We start from the raw sequence: 26,050 nt of genomic DNA on the forward strand, positions 1-26,050 counted from the left end.
TCTCCCATGGAAAATGTGTGGCGCATTATGAAGCGTAAAATAGGACAGCAGAGACCCCGGACTGTTGAAGGACTGAAGCTCTACATAAAACAAGAATGGGAAAGAATTCCACTTTCAAAGCTTCAACAATTAGTTTCCTCAGTTCCCAAACGTTTATTGAGTGTTGTTAAAAGAAAAGGTGATGTAACACAGTGGTGAACATGCCCTTTCCCAACTACTTTGGCACGTGTTGCAGCCATGAAATTCTAAGTTAGTTATTATTAGCAAAAAATAAAAAGTTTATGAGTTTGAACATCAAATATGTTGTTTTTGTAGCATATTCAACTGAATATGGCTTGAAAAGGATTTGCAAATCATTGTATTCTGTTTATATTTACATCTAACACAATTTCCCAACTCATATGGAAACGGGGTTTGTATATGTACACATAGAATCAGGTTTGAACCACGTCCAAACATAGTGTGAATAATGTTTGAACCACATTATAAACATAGTGTGAATCAGGCTTGAACCACATTATAAACATAGTGTGAATAAGGTTCGAGACACATTATAAACATAGTGTAAATCAGTTTTAAAACATATGTAAACATAGTGTGAATCAGTTTTGAAACACATGTAAACATAGTGTGAATCCGGTTTGAAACACATGTAAACATAGTGTGAATCAGTTTTGAAACACATGTAAACATAGTGTGAATCAGGTTTGAAACACATGTAAACATAGTGTGAATCCGGTTTGAAACACATGTAAACATAGTGTGAATCAGTTTTGAAACACATGTAAACATAGTGTGAATCAGGTTTGAAACACATGTAAACATACTGTGAATCAGTTTTGAAACACATGTAAACAGTGTGAATCAGTTTTGAAACACATGTAAACATAGTGTGAATCAGTTTTGAAACACATGTAAACATAGTCTGACTCAGGTTTGAATGACACGTAAACATAATGTCAATCAGATTCAAGCCACATTATAAACATAGTGTGAATCAGGTTCAAGCCACCTTATAAACATTGTGTGAATAGGGTTTGAAAAACATGTTAATATAGTGTGAAACAGGTTATAACCACATAATAACCAGTGTGAATCAGGTTTCAACCACATGCAAACATTGTGTGAATCAGGTTTGAACCACATGTAAACATTGTGTGACTAGGATTAAAGCCACATTATAAACATAGTGTGAATCAGGCTTGAACAACGTCTAAACATAGTGGGAATCAGGTTTGAACCACATTATAAACATTGTTTGAATAAGGTTCAAGCCACATTATAAACATAGTGTGAACCATGTTTGAACCATATTATAAACATAGTGTGAATCAGGCTTGAATGGCATGTTAACATAGTGTGAATCGGGTTTAAATTGCATGTTAACATAGTGTGAATCAGGTCTGAACAACATGTAAACATTGTGTGAATAAAGTTCAAGCCACATTATAAATATAGTGTGAAACAGGTTTGAACCACAAGTAAACATAGTGTGAATCAGGTTTGAACCACGTTTGAACATAGTGTGAATCCGGTTTGAATGGCATGTAAACATAGTGTGAATCAGGTTCAAGCCACATTATAAACATAGTGTGAATCAGGTTTGAACATAGTGTGAATCCGGTTTGAATGGCATGTAAACATAGTGTGAATCAGGTTCAAGCCACATTATAAACATAGTGTGAATCATAGATAGTACTTTATTGATTCCTTCAGGATCAATAAAGTACTATCTATGATTCACACTATGTTTATAATATAAGAATCAAGTCTGAACCACATTATAAACTTTGTGTGAATAGGATTCAAGCTACATTATAAATAAACATTGTATGAATTTGGTTTGAACCATATGCAAACACTTTATGAATAGGGTTCAAGCCACGTTATAAACCGCGTCAATCAAGTTTTAATCAGGGGAATCAGGTCCAAACCACATTATATACAGTGTGCATCAGGTATGAACAACATGTAAACATAGTGTGAATAAGGTATGAACAACATGTAAACATAGTGTGAATAAGGAATGAACATGTAAACATAGTGTGAATAAGGAATGAACATGTAAACATAGTGTGAATAAGGAATGAACAACATGTAAACATAGTGTGAATAACGTTCAAGCCACATTATAAACATCGTGTGAATCAGGTTAGAACCACATGTAAACATCGTGTGAATCAGGTTAGAACCACATGTAAACATAGTGACAATCATAATTGGTGAGTAGAGTGTGTGAATGAAAAGTGGATCAGAAGTGAAAGTGTTGTAATGATGAGTAGTGTGAATGAGAAGTGGATCAGAAGTGAAAGTGTAGTAATGATGAGTAGTGTGAATGAGAAGTGGATCAGAAGTGAAAGTGTTGTAATGATGAGTAGTGTGAATGAGAAGTGGATCAGAAGTGAAAGTGTAGTAATGAGTGTTGTTCAGTGAAGGAGAGGAGGTGATGAAGATAACGGCAGAATTAGTGAGCATTATTGATTAGCTGTAGAAGACAAGTGTGCCATCATTGATCTTCTCTCAGGAAGAGTTTTCCTGGATTTGGACTGAAGAACAACATCTTCTCAACATCAACTGTGACTTGTCAGGTGATGACATCACAGGGTGTCAGGTGATGACATCACAGGGTGTCAGGTGATGACATCACAGGGTGTCAGGTGATGACATCACAGGGTGTCAGGGGATGACATCACAGGGTGTCAGGTGATGACATCACAGGGTGTCAGGGGATGACATCACAGGGTGTCAGGTGATGACATCACAGGGTGTCAGGTGATGACATCACAGGGTGTCAGGGGATGACATCACAGGGTGTCAGGTGATGACATCACAGGGTGTCAGGTGATGACATCACAGGGTGTCAGGGGATGACATCACAGGGTGTCAGGTGATGACATCACAGGGTGTCAGGTGATGACATCACAGGGTGTCAGGTGATGACATCACAGGGTGTCAGGTGATGACATCACAGGGTGTCAGGTGATGACATCACAGGGTGTCAGGTGATGACATCACAGGGTGTCAGGTGATGACATCACAGGGTGTCAGGTGATGACATCACAGGGTGTCAGGTGATGACATCACAGGGTGTCAGGTGGTGACATCGGAGGGTGTCAGGTGATGACATCACAGGGTGTCAGGTGATGACATCAGATGGTGGCAGGTGATGACATCAGAGGGTGTCAGGTGATGACATCACAGGGTGTCAGGTGATGACATCGGAGGGTGTCAGGTGATGACATCACAGGGTGTCAGGTGATGACATCAGATGGTGTCAGGTGATGACATCACAGGGTGTCAGGTGATGACATCAGAGGGTGTCAGGTGATGAGATCAGAGGGTGTCAGGTGATGACATCAGAGGGTGTCAGGTGATGACATCACAGGGTGTCAGGTGATGACATCACAGGGTGTCAGGTGATGACATCACAGGGTGTCAGGTGATGACATCACAGGGTGTCAGGTGATGACATCACAGGGTGTCAGGTGATGACATCAGAGGGTGTCAGGTGATGACATCAGAGGGTGTCAGGTGATGACATCAGAGGGTGTCAGGTGATGACATCACAGGGTGTCAGGTGATGACATCAGAGGGTGTCAGGTGATGACATCACAGGGTGTCAGGTGATGACATCACAGGGTGTCAGGTGATGACATCACAGGGTGTCAGGTGATGACATCACAGGGTGTCAGGTGATGACATCAGAGGGTGTCAGGTGATGACATCACAGGGTGTCAGGTGATGACATCACAGGGTGTCAGGTGATGACATCACAGGGTGTCAGGGGATGACATCACAGGGTGTCAGGTGATGACATCACAGGGTGTCAGGTGATGACATCACAGGGTGTCAGGTGATGACATCACAGGGTGTCAGGTGATGACATCACAGGGTGTCAGGTGATGACATCACAGGGTGTCAGGTGGTGACATCACAGGGTGTCAGGTGATGACATCGGAGGGTGTCAGGTGATGACATCACAGGGTGTCAGGTGATGACATCAGATGGTGGCAGGTGATGACATCAGAGGGTGTCAGGTGATGACATCACAGGGTGTCAGGTGATGACATCGGAGGGTGTCAGGTGATGACATCACAGGGTGTCAGGTGATGACATCAGATGGTGTCAGGTGATGACATCAGAGGGTGTCAGGTGATGACATCAGAGGGTGTCAGGTGATGACATCAGAGGGTGTCAGGTGATGACATCACAGGGTGTCAGGTGATGACATCAGAGGGTGTCAGGTGATGACATCACAGGGTGTCAGGTGATGACATCAGAGGGTGTCAGGTGATGACATCACAGGGTGTCAGGTGATGACATCACAGGGTGTCAGGTGATGACATCACAGGGTGTCAGGTGATGACATCACAGGGTGTCAGGTGATGACATCACAGGGTGTCAGGTGATGACATCACAGGGTGTCAGGTGATGACATCACAGGGTGTCAGGTGATGACATCACAGGGTGTCAGGTGATGACATCACAGGGTGTCAGGTGATGACATCGGAGGGTGTCAGGTGATGACATCACAGGGTGTCAGGTGATGACATCAGATGGTGTCAGGTGATGACATCAGAGGGTGTCAGGTGATGACATCACAGGGTGTCAGGTGATGACATCAGATGGTGTCAGGTGATGACATCACAGGGTGTCAGGTGATGACATCAGAGGGTGTCAGGTGATGACATCAGAGGGTGTCAGGTGATGACATCACAGGGTGTCAGGTGATGACATCACAGGGTGTCAGGTGATGACATCACAGGGTGTCAGGTGATGACATCAGAGGGTGTCAGGTGATGACATCACAGGGTGTCAGGTGATGACATCACAGGGTGTCAGGTGATGACATCAGAGGGTGTCAGGTGATGACATCAGAGGGTGTCAGGTGATGACATCACAGGGTGTCAGGTGATGACATCAGAGGGTGTCAGGTGATGACATCACAGGGTGTCAGGTGATGACATCACAGGGTGTCAGGTGATGACATCACAGGGTGTCAGGTGATGACATCAGAGGGTGTCAGGTGATGACATCACAGGGTGTCAGGTGATGACATCAGAGGGTGGGTGTGTCCTGAAGTGGTCCAGAAACAAAAGGGTGTATTATCAGCTGATAGATGACTGCATGAGTCGCTTCTTCATGCACTTCATGCCTGCTGATATGCACACTTCATTGACTTCTTCATGCACTTAACACACTTCACTGACTTGTTCATGCACTTGACAAACTTCACTGACTTCTCCATGCACTTAACACACTTCACTGACTTCTTCATGCACTTAACACACTTCACTGACTTGTTCATGCACTTAACACACTTCACTGACTTCTCCATGCACTTAAAACACTTCACTGACTTTTTCATGCACTTAACACACTTCACTGACTTCTTCATGCACTTAACACACTTCACTGACTTCTCCATGCACTTAAAACACTTCACTGACTTGTCCATGCACTTAAAACACTTCACTGACTTTTTCATGCACTTAACACTCTTCACTGACTTGTTCATGCACTTAACACACTTCACTGAGTTCTCCATGCACTTAACACACTTCACTGACTTCTCCATGCACTTAAAACACTTCACTGACTTTTTCATGCACTTAACACACTTCACTGAGTTCTCAATGCACTTAACACACTTTATGGACGTCTTCAAGCACTTAACACACTTCACTGACTTTTTCAAGCACTTAACACACTTCACTGACTTCTCCATGCACTTAAAACACTTCACTGACTTGTCCATGCACTTAAAACACTTCACTGACTTGTTCATGCACTTAACACACTTCACTGAGTTCTCCATGCACTTAACACACTTCACTGACTTCTCCATGCACTTAAAACACTTCACTGACTTTTTCATGCACTTAACACACTTGACTGAGTTCTCAATGCACTTAACACACTTCATGGACGTCTTCAAGCACTTAACACACTTCACTGACTTTTTCAAGCACTTAACACACTTCACTGACTTCTCCATGCACTTAACACACTTCACTGACTTTTTCATGCACTTCACTGACTTTTTCATGCACTTAACACACTTCACTGACTTTTTCATGCACTTCACTGACTTTTTCATGCACTTAACACACTTCACTGACTTTTTCATGCACTTCACTGACTTTTTCATGCACTTAACACACTTCACTGACTTTTTCATGCACTTCACTGACTTTTTCATGCACTTAACACACTTCACTGACTTTTTCGAGCCAAAAGGACCCGATAGGACTCCTTCTTCAGCTTGACGGCATCCCTCACCGCTGGTGTCCACCAACGGGTTCTAGGATTACCGCCCCGACAGGCACCAACCACCTTGCGGCCACAGCTCCAATCAGCCTCCTCGACAATAGAGGTTCGGAACATGGTCCACTCGGACTCAATGTCCAGCACCTCCCTCGTGACATGTTCAAAGTTCTTCCGGAGGTGGGAATTGAAACTCTCTCTGACAGGAGACTCTGCCAGACGTTCCCAGCAGACCCTCACAATGCGCTTGGGTCTGCCAGGTCTGTCCGGCATCCTCCCCCACCATCACAGCCAACTCACCACCAGGTGATGATCGGTAGGAGGCTCCGCCCCTCTCTCTACCCGAGTGTCCAAAACATGAGGCCGCAAATCCGATGACACAACTACAAAGTGGATCATGGAACTGCGGCCTAGGGTGTCCTGGTGCCAAGTGCACATATGGACACCCTTATGTTTGAACATGGTGTTTGTTGTGGACAATCTGGGACCAGCACAAAAGTCCAATAACAAAACACCACTCGGGTTCAGATCCGGGCGGCCATTCTTCCCAATCACGCCTCTCCAGGTTTCACTGTGGTTGCCAACAATAGTGTTGAAGTCCCCCAGTAGGACAAGGGAATCACCCGGGGGAGCACTCTCCAGTTCTCCCTCCAGTGTACTCAAAAAGGGTGAGTACTCTGAACTGTTGTTTGGTGTGTAAGCACAAACAACAACTAGGACCTGTCCCCCCACCCGAAGGCGGAGGGAGGCTACCCTTTCGTCCACTGGGTTAAAATCCAACATGCAGGCTTTGAGCGGGGGGGCAACAAGATTTGCCACCCCAGCTTGTCGCCTCTCACTGCTGGCAACGCCAGAGTGGAAGTGAGTCCAGTCCCTCTCGAGAGAACTGGTTCCAGAGCCCTTGTTGTGCGTCTAAGTGAGTCCAGTCCCTCTCGAGAGAACTGGTTCCAGAGCCCTTGCTGTGCGTCGAAGTGAGTCCAGTCCCTCTCGAGAGAACTGGTTCCAGAGCCCTTGCTGTGCGTCGAAGTGAGTCCGACTACATCCAGCCGGAATGTCTCTACTTGGCGCACTAGCTCAGGCTCCTCCCCCCCAGTGAGGTGACATTCCACGTCCCAAGAGCTAGCCTCTGTAGTCGAGGATGGGACCACCAAGTGTCCTGCCTTCGACTGCCGCCCAGCTCACATTGCACCGACCTCTAGGGCCCCTGCTAGCCTCTGTAGTCGAGGATGGGACCACCAAGTGTCCTGCCTTCGACTGCCGCCCAGCTCACATTGCACCGACCTCTAGGGCCCCTGCTATGGGTGGTGAGCCCATTGGAGGGGGGACCCACGTTGCCTCTTGGTGAGCCCATTGGAGGGGGGACCCACGTTGCCTCTTGGTGAGCCCATTGGAGGGGGGACCCACCTTGCCTCTTGGGGCTGTGCCCGGCCGGGCCCCATGGGTACAGGTCTGGCCACCAGGCGCTCGCCATCGTGCTTCACCTTCGGTGACCCGCGTCCGGGTGAAGGAAATCTGAGTCCTTTGTTTGTGTTCATCATAGAGGTCTTCCAGCTGCTCTTTGTCTAGTCCCTCACCTAGGACCAGTTTGCCTTGGGAGACCCTACCAGGGAGCTTAAAGCCCCCAGACAACATAGCTCCTAGGATCTTTGGGACACACAAACTCCCCCGGACAACATAGCTCCTAGGATCATTGGGACACACAAACTCCCCGGACAACATAGCTCCTAGGATCATTGGGACACACAAACTCCCCCAGACAACATAGCTCCTAGGATCATTGGGACACACAAACTCCCCCAGACAACATAGCTCCTAGGATCATTGGGACACACAAACTCCCCCAGACAACATAGCTCCTAGGATCATTGGGACACACAAACTCCCCCAGACAACATAGCTCCTAGGATCATTGGGACACACAAACTCCCCCAGACAACATAGCTCCTAGGATCATTGGGACACACAAACTCCCCCAGACAACATAGCTCCTAGGATCATTGGGACACACAAACTCCCCCAGACAACATAGCTCCTAGGATCATTGGGACACACAAACTCCCCCAGACAACATAGCTCCTAGGATCATTGGGACACACAAACTCCCCCAGACAACATAGCTCCTAGGATCTTTGGGACACACAAACTCCCCCAGACAACATAGCTCCTAGGATCTTTGGGACACACAAACTCCCCCAGACAACATAGCTCCTAGGATCATTGGGACACACAAACTCCCCCAGACAACATAGCTCCTAGGATCATTGGGACACACAAACTCCCCCAGACAACATAGCTCCTAGGATCATTGGGACACACAAACTCCCCCAGACAACATAGCTCCTAGGATCATTGGGACACACAAACTCCCCCAGACAACATAGCTCCTAGGATCATTGGGACACACAAACTCCCCCAGACAACATAGCTCCTAGGATCATTGGGACACACAAACTCCCCCAGACAACATAGCTCCTAGGATCATTGGGACACACAAACTCCCCCAGACAACATAGCTCCTAGGATCATTGGGACACACAAACTCCCCCAGACAACATAGCTCCTAGGATCATTGGGACACACAAACTCCCCCAGACAACATAGCTCCTAGGATCATTGGGACACACAAACTCCCCCAGACAACATAGCTCCTAGGATCATTGGGACACACAAACTCCCCCAGACAACATAGCTCCTAGGATCATTGGGACACACAAACTCCCCAGACAACATAGCTCCTAGGATCATTGGGACACACAAACTCCCCCAGACAACATAGCTCCTAGGATCATTGGGACACACAAACTCCCCCAGACAACATAGCTCCTAGGATCATTGGGACACACAAACTCCCCCAGACAACATAGCTCCTAGGATCATTGGGACACACAAACTCCCCCAGACAACATAGCTCCTAGGATCATTGGGACACACAAACTCCCCCAGACAACATAGCTCCTAGGATCATTGGGACACACAAACTCCCCCAGACAACATAGCTCCTAGGATCATTGGGACACACAAACTCCCCCAGACAACATAGCTCCTAGGATCATTGGGACACACAAACTCCCCAGACAACATAGCTCCTAGGATCATTGGGACACACAAACTCCCCAGACAACATAGCTCCTAGGATCATTGGGACACACAAACTCCCCCAGACAACATAGCTCCTAGGATCATTGGGACACACAAACTCCCCAGACAACATAGCTCCTAGGATCATTGGGACACACAAACTCCCCAGACAACATAGCTCCTAGGATCATTGGGACACACAAACTCCCCCAGACAACATAGCTCCTAGGATCATTGGGACACACAAACTCCCCCAGACAACATAGCTCCTAGGATCATTGGGACACACAAACTCCCCAGACAACATAGCTCCTAGGATCATTGGGACACACAAACTCCCCCAGACAACATAGCTCCTAGGATCATTGGGACACACAAACTCCCCCAGACAACATAGCTCCTAGGATCTTTGGGACACACAAACTCCCCCAGACAACATAGCTCCTAGGATCTTTGGGACACACAAACTCCCCCAGACAACATAGCTCCTAGGATCATTGGGACACACAAACTCCCCCAGACAACATAGCTCCTAGGATCATTGGGACACACAAACTCCCCCAGACAACATAGCTCCTAGGATCATTGGGACACACAAACTCCCCCAGACAACATAGCTCCTAGGATCATTGGGACACACAAACTCCCCCAGACAACATAGCTCCTAGGATCATTGGGACACACAAACTCCCCAGACAACATAGCTCCTAGGATCATTGGGACACACAAACTCCCCCAGACAACATAGCTCCTAGGATCATTGGGACACACAAACTCCCCCAGACAACATAGCTCCTAGGATCTTTGGGACACACAAACTCCCCCAGACAACATAGCTCCTAGGATCATTGGGACACACAAACTCCCCCAGACAACATAGCTCCTAGGATCATTGGGACACACAAACTCCCCCAGACAACATAGCTCCTAGGATCATTGGGACACACAAACTCCCCCAGACAACATAGCTCCTAGGATCATTGGGACACACAAACTCCCCCAGACAACATAGCTCCTAGGATCATTGGGACACACAAACTCCCCCAGACAACATAGCTCCTAGGATCATTGGGACACACAAACTCCCCCAGACAACATAGCTCCTAGGATCATTGGGACACACAAACTCCCCCAGACAACATAGCTCCTAGGATCATTGGGACACACAAACTCCCCCAGACAACATAGCTCCTAGGATCTTTGGGACACACAAACTCCCCCAGACAACATAGCTCCTAGGATCTTTGGGACACACAAACTCCCCCAGACAACATAGCTCCTAGGATCATTGGGACACACAAACTCCCCCAGACAACATAGCTCCTAGGATCATTGGGACACACAAACTCCCCCAGACAACATAGCTCCTAGGATCATTGGGACACACAAACTCCCCCAGACAACATAGCTCCTAGGATCATTGGGACACACAAACTCCCCCAGACAACATAGCTCCTAGGATCATTGGGACACACAAACTCCCCCAGACAACATAGCTCCTAGGATCATTGGGACACACAAACTCCCCCAGACAACATAGCTCCTAGGATCATTGGGACACACAAACTCCCCCAGACAACATAGCTCCTAGGATCATTGGGACACACAAACTCCCCAGACAACATAGCTCCTAGGATCATTGGGACACACAAACTCCCCCGGACAACATAGCTCCTAGGATCATTGGGACACACAAACTCCCCCAGACAACATAGCTCCTAGGATCATTGGGACACACAAACTCCCCCAGACAACATAGCTCCTAGGATCATTGGGACACACAAACTCCCCCAGACAACATAGCTCCTAGGATCATTGGGACACACAAACTCCCCAGACAACATAGCTCCTAGGATCATTGGGACACACAAACTCCCCCAGACAACATAGCTCCTAGGATCATTGGGACACACAAACTCCCCCAGACAACATAGCTCCTAGGATCATTGGGACACACAAACTCCCCCAGACAACATAGCTCCTAGGATCATTGGGACACACAAACTCCCCCAGACAACATAGCTCCTAGGATCATTGGGACACACAAACTCCCCAGACAACATAGCTCCTAGGATCATTGGGACACACAAACTCCCCCAGACAACATAGCTCCTAGGATCATTGGGACACACAAACTCCCCCAGACAACATAGCTCCTAGGATCATTGGGACACACAAACTCCCCAGACAACATAGCTCCTAGGATCATTGGGACACACAAACTCCCCCGGACAACATAGCTCCTAGGATCATTGGGACACACAAACTCCCCCAGACAACTTAGCTCCTAGGATCATTGGGACACACAAACTCCCCCAGACAACATAGCTCCTAGGATCATTGGGACACACAAACTCCCCCAGACAACATAGCTCCTAGGATCATTGGGACACACAAACTCCCCCAGACAACATAGCTCCTAGGATCATTGGGACACACAAACTCCCCCAGACAACATAGCTCCTAGGATCATTGGGACACACAAACTCCCCAGACAACATAGCTCCTAGGATCATTGGGACACACAAACTCCCCCAGACAACATAGCTCCTAGGATCATTGGGACACACAAACTCCCCCAGACAACATAGCTCCTAGGATCATTGGGACACACAAACTCCCCAGACAACATAGCTCCTAGGATCATTGGGACACACAAACTCCCCCAGACAACATAGCTCCTAGGATCATTGGGACACACAAACTCCCCCAGACAACATAGCTCCTAGGATCATTGGGACACACAAACTCCTCTACCTCAATAAGGTGGCAGATCACACAGGAGTTTTTTATTTAATGTATTACTATTTAATATATATTATTGTTTTAGTTGCTTTAGAGATAGTCCTGCCTCTGAATTTTCTCATTGCTATGTTTTTGTGCATTACTTGTTGCCGTGATCATTAAACAAACAGATTACTCATCAGTTACTCAGTACTTGAGTAGTTTTCTCACAACATACTTATCACTTTTACTCAAGTAAATATTTGGGTGACTACTCCTTACTTTTACTTGAGTAATACATCTCTAAAGTAACAGTACTCTTACTTGAGTACAATGTCTGGCTACTCTACCCACCTCTGAATAATACTATCATCTTCACTCAGTATGTGTGTGTTGTAGTACTAATAATACTATCATCTTCACTCAGTATGTTTTGTGTTGTAGTACTAATAATACTATCATCTTCACTCAGTATCTTTGTGTTGTAGTACTAATAATACTATCATCTTCACTCAGTATCTTTGTGTTGTAGTACTAATAATACTATCATCTTCACTCAGTATGTTTGTGTTGTAGTACTAATAATACTATCATCTTCACTCAGTATCTTTGTGTTGTAGTACTAATAATACTATCATCTTCACTCAGTATGTTTGTGTTGTAGTACTAATAATACTATCATCTTCACTCAGTACTAATAATACTATCATCTTCACTCAGTATCTTTGTGTTGTAGTACTAATAATACTATCATCTTCACTCAGTATGTTTGTGTTGTAGTACTAATAATACTATCATCTTCACTCAGTATCTTTGTGTTGTAGTACTAATAATACTATCATCTTCACTCAGTATGTTTGTGTTGTAGTACTAATAATACTATCATCTTCACTCAGTATCTTTGTGTTGTAGTACTAATAATACTATCATCTTCACTCAGTATCTTTGTGTTGTAGTACTAATAATACTATCATCTTCACTCAGTATGTTTGTGTTGTAGTACTAATAATACTATCATCTTCACTCAGTATCTTTGTGTTGTAGTACTAATAATACTATCATCTTCACCCAGTGTTTGTGTTGTAGTACTAATAATACTATCATCTTCACTCACTATCTTTGTGTTGTAGTACTAATAATACTATCATCTTCACTCAGTATCTTTGTGTTGTAGTACTAATAATACTATCATCTTCACCCAGTGTTTGTGTTGTAGTACTAATAATACTATCATCTTCACTCAGTATGTGTGTGTTGTAGTACTAATAATACTATCATCTTCACTCAGTATGTGTGTGTTGTAGTACTAATAATACTATCATCTTCACTCAGTATGTGTGTGTTGTAGTACTAATAATACTATCATCTTCACTCAGTATCTTTGTGTTGTAGTACTAATAATACTATCATCTTCACTCAGTATGTTTGTGTTGTAGTACTAATAATACTATCATCTTCACTCAGTATCTTTGTGTTGTAGTACTAATAATACTATCATCTTCACTCAGTATGTTTGTGTTGTAGTACTAATAATACTATCATCTTCACTCAGTACTAATAATACTATCATCTTCACTCAGTATCTTTGTGTTGTAGTACTAATAATACTATCATCTTCACTCAGTATGTTTGTGTTGTAGTACTAATAATACTATCATCTTCACTCAGTATCTTTGTGTTGTAGTACTAATAATACTATCATCTTCACTCAGTATGTTTGTGTTGTAGTACTAATAATACTATCATCTTCACTCAGTATCTTTGTGTTGTAGTACTAATAATACTATCATCTTCACTCAGTATCTTTGTGTTGTAGTACTAATAATACTATCATCTTCACTCAGTATGTTTGTGTTGTAGTACTAATAATACTATCATCTTCACTCAGTATCTTTGTGTTGTAGTACTAATAATACTATCATCTTCACCCAGTGTTTGTGTTGTAGTACTAATAATACTATCATCTTCACTCACTATCTTTGTGTTGTAGTACTAATAATACTATCATCTTCACTCAGTATCTTTGTGTTGTAGTACTAATAATACTATCATCTTCACCCAGTGTTTGTGTTGTAGTACTAATAATACTATCATCTTCACTCAGTATGTGTGTGTTGTAGTACTAATAATACTATCATCTTCACTCAGTATGTGTGTGTTGTAGTACTAATAATACTATCATCTTCACTCAGTATCTTTGTGTTGTAGTACTAATAATACTATCATCTTCACTCAGTATGTGTGTGTTGTAGTACTAATAATACTATCATCTTCACTCAGTATCTTTGTGTTGTAGTACTAATAATACTATCATCTTCACTCAGTGTTTGTGTTGTAGTACTAATAATACTATCATCTTCACTCAGTACTAATAATACTATCATCTTCACTCAGTACTAATAATACTATCATCTTCACTCAGTATGTGTGTGTTGTAGTACTAATAATACTATCATCTTCACCCAGTGTTTGTGTTGTAGTACTAATAATACTATCATCTTCACCCAGTGTTTGTGTTGTAGTACTAATAATACTATCATCTTCACTCAGTATGTGTGTGTTGTAGTACTAATAATACTATCATCTTCACTCAGTATGTTTGTGTTGTAGTACTAATAATACTATCATCTTCACTCAGTATCTTTGTGTTGTAGTACTAATAATACTATCATCTTCACCCAGTGTTTGTGTTGTAGTACTAATAATACTATCATCTTCACTCACTATCTTTGTGTTGTAGTACTAATAATACTATCATCTTCACTCAGTATCTTTGTGTTGTAGTACTAATAATACTATCATCTTCACCCAGTGTTTGTGTTGTAGTACTAATAATACTATCATCTTCACTCAGTATCTTTGTGTTGTAGTACTAATAATACTATCATCTTCACTCAGTATGTGTGTGTTGTAGTACTAATAATACTATCATCTTCACTCAGTATGTGTGTGTTGTAGTACTAATAATACTATCATCTTCACTCAGTATGTGTGTGTTGTAGTACTAATAATACTATCATCTTCACTCAGTATCTTTGTGTTGTAGTACTAATAATACTATCATCTTCACTCAGTATGTTTGTGTTGTAGTACTAATAATACTATCATCTTCACTCAGTATCTTTGTGTTGTAGTACTAATAATACTATCATCTTCACTCAGTATGTTTGTGTTGTAGTACTAATAATACTATCATCTTCACTCAGTACTAATAATACTATCATCTTCACTCAGTATCTTTGTGTTGTAGTACTAATAATACTATCATCTTCACTCAGTATGTTTGTGTTGTAGTACTAATAATACTATCATCTTCACTCAGTATCTTTGTGTTGTAGTACTAATAATACTATCATCTTCACTCAGTATGTTTGTGTTGTAGTACTAATAATACTATCATCTTCACTCAGTATCTTTGTGTTGTAGTACTAATAATACTATCATCTTCACTCAGTATCTTTGTGTTGTAGTACTAATAATACTATCATCTTCACTCAGTATGTTTGTGTTGTAGTACTAATAATACTATCATCTTCACTCAGTATCTTTGTGTTGTAGTACTAATAATACTATCATCTTCACCCAGTGTTTGTGTTGTAGTACTAATAATACTATCATCTTCACTCACTATCTTTGTGTTGTAGTACTAATAATACTATCATCTTCACTCAGTATCTTTGTGTTGTAGTACTAATAATACTATCATCTTCACCCAGTGTTTGTGTTGTAGTACTAATAATACTATCATCTTCACTCAGTATGTGTGTGTTGTAGTACTAATAATACTATCATCTTCACTCAGTATGTGTGTGTTGTAGTACTAATAATACTATCATCTTCACTCAGTATCTTTGTGTTGTAGTACTAATAATACTATCATCTTCACTCAGTATGTGTGTGTTGTAGTACTAATAATACTATCATCTTCACTCAGTATCTTTGTGTTGTAGTACTAATAATACTATCATCTTCACTCAGTGTTTGTGTTGTAGTACTAATAATACTATCATCTTCACTCAGTACTAATAATACTATCATCTTCACTCAGTACTAATAATACTATCATCTTCACTCAGTATGTGTGTGTTGTAGTACTAATAATACTATCATCTTCACCCAGTGTTTGTGTTGTAGTACTAATAATACTATCATCTTCACCCAGTGTTTGTGTTGTAGTACTAATAATACTATCATCTTCACTCAGTATGTGTGTGTTGTAGTACTAATAATACTATCATCTTCACTCAGTATGTGTGTGTTGTAGTACTAATAATACTATCATCTTCACCCAGTGTTTGTGTTGTAGTACTAATAATACTATCATCTTCACTCAGTATGTGTGTGTTGTAGTACTAATAATACTATCATCTTCACTCAGTATCTTTGTGTTGTAGTACTAATAATACTATCATCTTCACTCAGTACTAATAATACTATCATCTTCACTCAGTGTGTTTGTGTTGCAGATCTACGACTCGGAGGGAACTTTGTTACACTTCCTGGATGGCAACGACCCGTCCAAGTCCAGCTGGATGCGTTACATCCGCTGTGCTCGACACTGTGGGGAGCAGAACATGATGGTGGTGCAGTACAGGTAAGAACACACCTGTGGTAGTTCTCACAGTACATGATGATGATGATGGTGGTGCAGTACAGGTAAGAACACACCTGTGGTAGTTCTCACAGTACATGATGATGATGATGGTGGTGCAGTACAGGTAAGAACACACCTGTGGTAGTTCTCACAGTACATGATGATGATGATGGTGGTGCAGTACAGGTAAGAACACACCTGTGGTAGTTCTCACAGTACATGATGATGATGGTGGTGCAGTACAGGTAAGAACACACCTGTGGTAGTTCTCACAGTACATGATGATGATGGTGGTGGTGCAGTACAGGTAAGAACACACCTGTGGTAGTTCTCACAGTACATGATGATGATGGTGGTGCAGTACAGGTAAGAACACACCTGTGGTAGTTCTCACAGTACATGATGATGATGGTGGTGCAGTACAGGTAAGAACACACCTGTGGTAGTTCTCACAGTACATGATGATGATGATGGTGGTGCAGTACAGGTAAGAACACACCTGTGGTAGTTCTCACAGTACATGATGATGATGGTGGTGCAGTACAGGTAAGAACACACCTGTGGTAGTTCTCACAGTACATGATGATGATGATGGTGGTGCAGTACAGGTAAGAACACACCTGTGGTAGTTCTCACAGTACATGATGATGATGGTGGTGCAGTACAGGTAAGAACACACCTGTGGTAGTTCTCACAGTACATGATGATGATGGTGGTGCAGTACAGGTAAGAACACACCTGTGGTAGTTCTCACAGTACATGATGATGATGATGGTGGTGCAGTACAGGTAAGAACACACCTGTGGTAGTTCTCACAGTACATGATGATGATGGTGGTGGTGCAGTACAGGTAAGAACACACCTGTGGTAGTTCTCACAGTACATGATGATGATGGTGGTGCAGTACAGGTAAGAACACACCTGTGGTAGTTCTCACAGTACATGATGATGATGGTGGTGCAGTACAGGTAAGAACACACCTGTGGTAGTTCTCACAGTACATGATGATGATGGTGGTGGTGCAGTACAGGTAAGAACACACCTGTGGTAGTTCTCACAGTACATGATGATGATGGTGGTGCAGTACAGGTAAGAACACACCTGTGGTAGTTCTCACAGTACATGATGATGATGGTGGTGCAGTACAGGTAAGAACACACCTGTGGTAGTTCTCACAGTACATGATGATGATGATGGTGGTGCAGTACAGGTAAGAACACACCTGTGGTAGTTCTCACAGTACATGATGATGATGATGGTGGTGCAGTACAGGTAAGAACACACCTGTGGTAGTTCTCACAGTACATGATGATGATGATGGTGGTGCAGTACAGGTAAGAACACACCTTTTGTTTCACTTCTTCTGCAGCCGAGTAGTCGCAAGAAAGACCACTAGCGCCCTCTACTACCAGGAGGTGGGAGTCATTTAATGACTCATATTTGGCACACGCAGCTACGGTATATTAATAAAACATAGCTGCTTACTGTTCTTTTTAGCATATTCAATAGCTTGCACCTTAAATCCTACTGAATAGTTCTTAATCTTCTTCCCTTTATGCGATTTCAAATGATGGAAATCAGCCTCCTCCATTTTGAAAATGATGACAGGTGAAGTGTCACTCCTGACGTGACGAGTTTGACCCGGCGGTAATACTAAGCATGCGCTAATTATTTAGCGACGCGAGTTTGACCCGGCAGTAATTCAAGGCAGGTGCATACTATACACCTGGCGGCTATTCAAGGAAATACAGTACTTTCAGAGGCTAGCATGTTTGAAAGAGATGCAAATTAAAATGATTCTATTGATCAAGTCCTTCACAATTGTAGTTCATTTAGTTCATCATTAATGATGAAGTTACATGTGATGATTGACAGGCACAACCTTTTATTTTGTTGTTGTCAACAGCTATAGGAAAAAAATAAACAAATAAAATAAACTCTGGAATGAAAGAGTTTTAATTGAGCAGATAAGTTAGTAGTAGAAGGTGTTTCAAGCCAGGTAAGTCATCTGTGATCTGCTGCACAACTTTCTTCTCAGCCTTTCACTGGGAATCAACATTTGGACGCAGGCAAGACAGGAAATGACATTTGCTGATAGAAACTTTTTCAAGGAAACACAAAGAGGCCACGCCCCCTCCAGCAGGCCTACTTCTTTTTGATACTTGATGGAAGCTGCAGTCTTCAAAGTGTTTCTTTGATTTACAGCACGGGTGGGACAATGATGATGGTGTGTGTGTGTGTGTGTGTGTGTGTGTGTGTGTGTGTGTGTGTGTGTGTCGCAGGTCCAGCATCTTCTACCGGGCGTGCATGGACATCCCGCGGGGCAGCGAGCTGCTGGTGTGGTACAACGACTCCTACACCTCCTTCTTCGGTATCCCGCTGCAGTGTGTGGCTCAGGATGAAAACCGTGAGAAAGGATTGTGTGTGTGTGTGTGTGTGTGTCAGCCCGGGCCGGGGATGAAGACCTGGTGTGCTTGTGCTCCTCAGTCAACGTTCCCGCCTCGGTGGTGGAGGCCATGACCCGCCAGGAGTCCTTGCAGGCCTTCAACAAGAACGGCAAGCCCCCGTCCTCCATGGTCTTCCCCCAGACGCCCTGCGCCAGAAGCTTCTCCGTGCTGGACAAGAGCGCCGCCCCCTTCCACTCCGAGTCCTCCTTCGGCCAGCTGGGCTCCAAGAACCAGCGAGTCCTGGCCAGTCCCACCTCCACCAGCCAGCTCAGCAGCGAGTTCAGTGACTGGCACCTCTGGAAGTGTGGCCAGTGCTTCAAGACCTTCACCCAGAGGATCCTGCTCCAGATGCACGTCTGCCCCCAGAACCCTGACAGGTCAGGACCGCACCTGTGTGTGAGATATCATGTGTGATACAAGCAATCCTGTAGCGTCCTTACCTGTGTGTGAGATATCATGTGTGATACAAGCAGTCCTGCAGCGTCCTTACCTGTGTGTGAGATATCATGTGTGATACAAGCAGTCCTGCAGCCTGTTTACCTGTGTGTGAGATATCATGTGTGATACAAGCAGTCCTGCTGCCTGTTTACCTGTGTGTGAGATATCATGTGTGATACAAGCAGTCCTGTAGCGTCCTTACCTGTGTGTGAGATATCATGTGTGATACAAGCAATCCTGTAGCGTCCTTACCTGTGTGTGAGATATCATGTGTGATACAAGCAGTCCTGTAGCGTCCTTACCTGTGTGTGAGATATCATGTGTGATACAAGCAGTCCTGTAGCCTGTTTACCTGTGTGTGAGATATCATGTGTGATACAAGCAGTCCTGCAGCCTGTTTACCTGTGTGTGAGATATCATGTGTGATACAAGCAGTCCTGCTGCCTGTTTACCTGTGTGTGAGATATCATGTGTGATACAAGCAGTCCTGCAGCGTCCTTACCTGTGTGTGAGATATCATGTGTGATACAAGCAATCCTGTAGCGTCCTTACCTGTGTGTGAGATATCATGTGTGATACAAGCAGTCCTGTAGCGTCCTTACCTGTGTGTGAGATATCATGTGTGATACAAGCAGTCCTGTAGCGTCCTTACCTGTGTGTGAGATATCATGTGTGATACAAGCAATCCTGTAGCGTCCTTACCTGTGTGTGAGATATCATGTGTGATACAAGCAATCCTGTAGCGTCCTTGCCTGTGTGTGAGATATCATGTGTGATACAAGCAGTCCTGTAGCGTCCTTACCTGTGTGTGAGATATCATGTGTGATACAAGCAGTCCTGTAGCGTCCTTACCTGTGTGTGAGATATCATGTGTGATACAAGCAGTCCTGCAGCCTGTTTACCTGTGTGTGAGATATCATGTGTGATACAAGCAGTCCTGTAGCGTCCTTACCTGTGTGTGAGATATCATGTGTGATACAAGCAGTCCTGCAGCGTCCTTACCTGTGTGTGAGATATCATGTGTGATACAAGCAGTCCTGTAGCCTGTTTACCTGTGTGTGAGATATCATGTGTGATACAAGCAGTCCTGTAGCGTCCTTACCTGTGTGTGAGATATCATGTGTGATACAAGCAGTCCTGCAGCGTCCTTACCTGTGTGTGAGATATCATGTGTGATACAAGCAGTCCTGCAGCCTGTTTACCTGTGTGTGAGATATCATGTGTGATACAAGCAGTCCTGCTGCCTGTTTACCTGTGTGTGAGATATCATGTGTGATACAAGCAGTCCTGCAGCGTCCTTACCTGTGTGTGAGATATCATGTGTGATACAAGCAATCCTGTAGCGTCCTTACCTGTGTGTGAGATATCATGTGTGATACAAGCAGTCCTGCAGCGTCCTTACCTGTGTGTGAGATATCATGTGTGATACAAGCAGTCCTGCAGCCTGTTTACCTGTGTGTGAGATATCATGTGTGATACAAGCAGTCCTGCAGCCTGTTTACCTGTGTGTGAGATATCATGTGTGATACAAGCAATCCTGTAGCGTCCTTACCTGTGTGTGAGATATCATGTGTGATACAAGCAGTCCTGTAGCGTCCTTACCTGTGTGTGAGATATCATGTGTGATACAAGCAGTCCTGCAGCCTGTTTACCTGTGTGTGAGATATCATGTGTGATACAAGCAATCCTGTAGCGTCCTTACCTGTGTGTGAGATATCATGTGTGATACAAGCAGTCCTGCAGCCTGTTTACCTGTGTGTGAGATATCATGTGTGATACAAGCAATCCTGTAGCGTCCTTACCTGTGTGTGAGATATCATGTGTGATACAAGCAGTCCTGCAGCCTGTTTACCTGTGTGTGAGATATCATGTGTGATACAAGCAGTCCTGTAGCCTGTTTACCTGTGTGTGAGATATCATGTGTGATACAAGCAATCCTGTAGCGTCCTTAGCTGTGTGTGAGATATCATGTGTGATACAAGCAGTCCTGTAGCGTCCTTAACTGTGTGTGAGATATCATGTGTGATACAAGCAGTCCTGCAGCGTCCTTACCTGTGTGTGAGATATCATGTGTGATACAAGCAATCCTGCAGCCTGTTTACCTGTGTGTGAGATATCATGTGTGATACAAGCAATCCTGTAGCGTCCTTACCTGTGTGTGAGATATCATGTGTGATACAAGCAGTCCTGCAGCCTGTTTACCTGTGTGTGAGATATCATGTGTGATACAAGCAGTCCTGCAGCCTGTTTACCTGTGTGTGAGATATCATGTGTGATACAAGCAATCCTGTAGCGTCCTTACCTGTGTGTGAGATATCATGTGTGATACAAGCAGTCCTGCAGCCTGTTTACCTGTGTGTGAGATATCATGTGTGATACAAGCAGTCCTGCAGCCTGTTTACCTGTGTGTGAGATATCATGTGTGATACAAGCAGTCCTGTAGCCTGTTTACCTGTGTGTGAGATATCATGTGTGATACAAGCAATCCTGTAGCGTCCTTAGCTGTGTGTGAGATATCATGTGTGATACAAGCAGTCCTGTAGCGTCCTTAACTGTGTGTGAGATATCATGTGTGATACAAGCAGTCCTGCAGCGTCCTTACCTGTGTGTGAGATATCATGTGTGATACAAGCAATCCTGCAGCCTGTTTACCTGTGTGTGAGATATCATGTGTGATACAAGCAATCCTGTAGCGTCCTTACCTGTGTGTGAGATATCATGTGTGATACAAGCAGTCCTGCAGCCTGTTTACCTGTGTGTGAGATATCATGTGTGATACAAGCAGTCCTGCAGCCTGTTTACCTGTGTGTGAGATATCATGTGTGATACAAGCAATCCTGTAGCGTCCTTACCTGTGTGTGAGATATCATGTGTGATACAAGCAGTCCTGTAGCGTCCTTACCTGTGTGTGAGATATCATGTGTGATACAAGCAGTCCTGCAGCCTGTTTACCTGTGTGTGAGATATCATGTGTGATACAAGCAATCCTGTAGCGTCCTTACCTGTGTGTGAGATATCATGTGTGATACAAGCAGTCCTGCAGCCTGTTTACCTGTGTGTGAGATATCATGTGTGATACAAGCAATCCTGTAGCGTCCTTACCTGTGTGTGAGATATCATGTGTGATACAAGCAGTCCTGCAGCCTGTTTACCTGTGTGTGAGATATCATGTGTGATACAAGCAGTCCTGTAGCCTGTTTACCTGTGTGTGAGATATCATGTGTGATACAAGCAATCCTGTAGCGTCCTTAGCTGTGTGTGAGATATCATGTGTGATACAAGCAGTCCTGTAGCGTCCTTACCTGTGTGTGAGATATCATGTGTGATACAAGCAGTCCTGTAGCGTCCTTACCTGTGTGTGAGATATCATGTGTGATACAAGCAATCCTGTAGCGTCCTTACCTGTGTGTGAGATATCATGTGTGATACAAGCAGTCCTGCAGCCTGTTTACCTGTGTGTGAGATATCATGTGTGATACAAGCAATCCTGTAGCGTCCTTACCTGTGTGTGAGATATCATGTGTGATACAAGCAGTCCTGCAGCCTGTTTACCTGTGTGTGAGATATCATGTGTGATACAAGCAGTCCTGCAGCCTGTTTACCTGTGTGTGAGATATCATGTGTGATACAAGCAGTCCTGTAGCCTGTTTACCTGTGTGTGAGATATCATGTGTGATACAAGCAATCCTGTAGCGTCCTTAGCTGTGTGTGAGATATCATGTGTGATACAAGCAGTCCTGTAGCGTCCTTACCTGTGTGTGAGATATCATGTGTGATACAAGCAATCCTGTAGCGTCCTTACCTGTGTGTGAGATATCATGTGTGATACAAGCAGTCCTGTAGCGTCCTTACCTGTGTGTGAGATATCATGTGTGATACAAGCAATCCTGTAGCGTCCTTACCTGTGTGTGAGATATCATGTGTGATACAAGCAATCCTGTAGCGTCCTTACCTGTGTGTGAGATATCATGTGTGATACAAGCAGTCCTGCAGCGTCCTTACCTGTGTGTGAGATATCATGTGTGATACAAGCAGTCCTGCAGCGTCCTTACCTGTGTGTGAGATATCATGTGTGATACAAGCAGTCCTGTAGCGTCCTTACCTGTGTGTGAGATATCATGTGTGATACAAGCAGTCCTGTAGCGTCCTTACCTGTGTGTGAGATATCATGTGTGATACAAGCAGTCCTCTAGCGTCCTTACCTGTGTGTGAGATATCATGTGTGATACAAGCAATCCTGTAGCGTCCTTACCTGTGTGTGAGATATCATGTGTGATACAAGCAATCCTGTAGCGTCCTTACCTGTGTGTGAGATATCATGTGTGATACAAGCAATCCTGTAGCGTCCTTACCTGTGTGTGAGATATCATGTGTGATACAAGCAGTCCTGTAGCGTCCTTACCTGTGTGTGAGATATCATGTGTGATACAAGCAGTCCTGCAGCGTCCTTGCCTGTGTGTGAGATATCATGTGTGATACAAGCAATCCTGTAGCGTCCTTACCTGTGTGTGAGATATCATGTGTGATACAAGCAGTCCTGTAGCGTCCTTACCTGTGTGTGAGATATCATGTGTGATACAAGCAGTCCTGCAGCGTCCTTGCCTGTGTGTGAGATATCATGTGTGATACAAGCAATCCTGTAGCGTCCTTACCTGTGTGTGAGATATCATGTGTGATACAAGCAATCCTGTAGCGTCCTTACCTGTGTGTGAGATATCATGTGTGATACAAGCAATCCTGTAGCGTCCTTACCTGTGTGTGAGATATCATGTGTGATACAAGCAGTCCTGCAGCGTCCTTGCCTGTGTGTGAGATATCATGTGTGATACAAGCAATCCTGTAGCGTCCTTACCTGTGTGTGAGATATCATGTGTGATACAAGCAGTCCTGTAGCGTCCTTACCTGTGTGTGAGATATCATGTGTGATACAAGCAATCCTGTAGCGTCCTTACCTGTGTGTGAGATATCATGTGTGATACAAGCAGTCCTGCAGCCTGTTTACCTGTGTGTGAGATATCATGTGTGATACAAGCAGTCCTGCAGCCTGTTTACCTGTGTGTGAGATATCATGTGTGATACAAGCAGTCCTGTAGCCTGTTTACCTGTGTGTGAGATATCATGTGTGATACAAGCAATCCTGTAGCGTCCTTAGCTGTGTGTGAGATATCATGTGTGATACAAGCAGTCCTGTAGCCTGTTTACCTGTGTGTGAGATATCATGTGTGATACAAGCAATCCTGTAGCGTCCTTAGCTGTGTGTGAGATATCATGTGTGATACAAGCAGTCCTGTAGCGTCCTTACCTGTGTGTGAGATATCATGTGTGATACAAGCAGTCCTGTAGCCTGTTTACCTGTGTGTGAGATATCATGTGTGATACAAGCAATCCTGTAGCCTGTTTACCTGTGTGTGAGATATCATGTGTGATACAAGCAATCCTGTAGCGTCCTTAGCTGTGTGTGAGATATCATGTGTGATACAAGCAATCCTGTAGCGTCCTTAGCTGTGTGTGAGATATCATGTGTGATACAAGCAATCCTGTAGCGTCCTTACCTGTGTGTGAGATATCATGTGTGATACAAGCAGTCCTGTAGCGTCCTTAGCTGTGTGTGAGATATCATGTGTGATACAAGCAATCCTGTAGCGTCCTTAGCTGTGTGTGAGATATCATGTGTGATACAAGCAATCCTGTAGCGTCCTTAGCTGTGTGTGAGATATCATGTGTGATACAAGCAATCCTGTAGCGTCCTTAGCTGTGTGTGAGATATCATGTGTGATACAAGCAATCCTGTAGCGTCCTTACCTGTGTGTGAGATATCATGTGTGATACAAGCAGTCCTGCAGCCTGTTTACCTGTGTGTGAGATATCATGTGTGATACAAGCAGTCCTGCAGCCTGTTTACCTGTGTGTGAGATATCATGTGTGATACAAGCAGTCCTGTAGCCTGTTTACCTGTGTGTGAGATATCATGTGTGATACAAGCAATCCTGTAGCGTCCTTAGCTGTGTGTGAGATATCATGTGTGATACAAGCAGTCCTGTAGCCTGTTTACCTGTGTGTGCGATATCATGTGTGATACAAGCAATCCTGTAGCATCCTTAGCTGTGTGTGAGATATCATGTGTGATACAAGCAGTCCTGTAGCGTCCTTACCTGTGTGTGAGATATCATGTGTGATACAAGCAGTCTGTAGCCTGTTTACGTGTGTGTGAGATATCATGTGTGATACAAGCAGTCCTGTAGCCTGTTTACCTGTGTGTGAGATATCATGTGTGATACAAGCAATCCTGTAGCGTCCTTAGCTGTGTGTGAGATATCATGTGTGATACAAGCAATCCTGTAGCGTCCTTAGCTGTGTGTGAGATATCATGTGTGATACAAGCAATCCTGTAGCGTCCTTAGCTGTGTGTGAGATATCATGTGTGATACAAGCAATCCTGTAGCGTCCTTACCTGTGTGTGAGATATCATGTGTGATACAAGCAGTCCTGTAGCCTGTTTACC

At 44.0% G+C, this 26,050-nt stretch overlaps 1 protein-coding gene across 3 annotated transcripts in view; it reads left to right on the forward strand.

Annotated features, from left to right (window-relative positions):
* Positions 1–26,050, forward strand: part of prdm6 (PR domain containing 6) — a 96,398-nt gene that overhangs the window by 29,317 nt on the left and 41,031 nt on the right. For all 3 annotated transcript variants that reach the window (XM_061888134.1, XM_061887995.1, XM_061888065.1), the window contains exons 5-7: positions 16,536–16,663; positions 18,946–19,070; positions 19,151–19,487. In XM_061888134.1, coding sequence (XP_061744118.1) covers positions 16,536–16,663; positions 18,946–19,070; positions 19,151–19,487 — 590 coding nt within the window. The remainder of the gene's footprint in view (positions 1–16,535; positions 16,664–18,945; positions 19,071–19,150; positions 19,488–26,050) is intronic.

The sequence above is a fragment of the Nerophis ophidion genome, linkage group LG01, assembly GCF_033978795.1.
Source record: "Nerophis ophidion isolate RoL-2023_Sa linkage group LG01, RoL_Noph_v1.0, whole genome shotgun sequence".
Taxonomy (NCBI): Eukaryota; Metazoa; Chordata; class Actinopteri; order Syngnathiformes; family Syngnathidae; genus Nerophis; species Nerophis ophidion.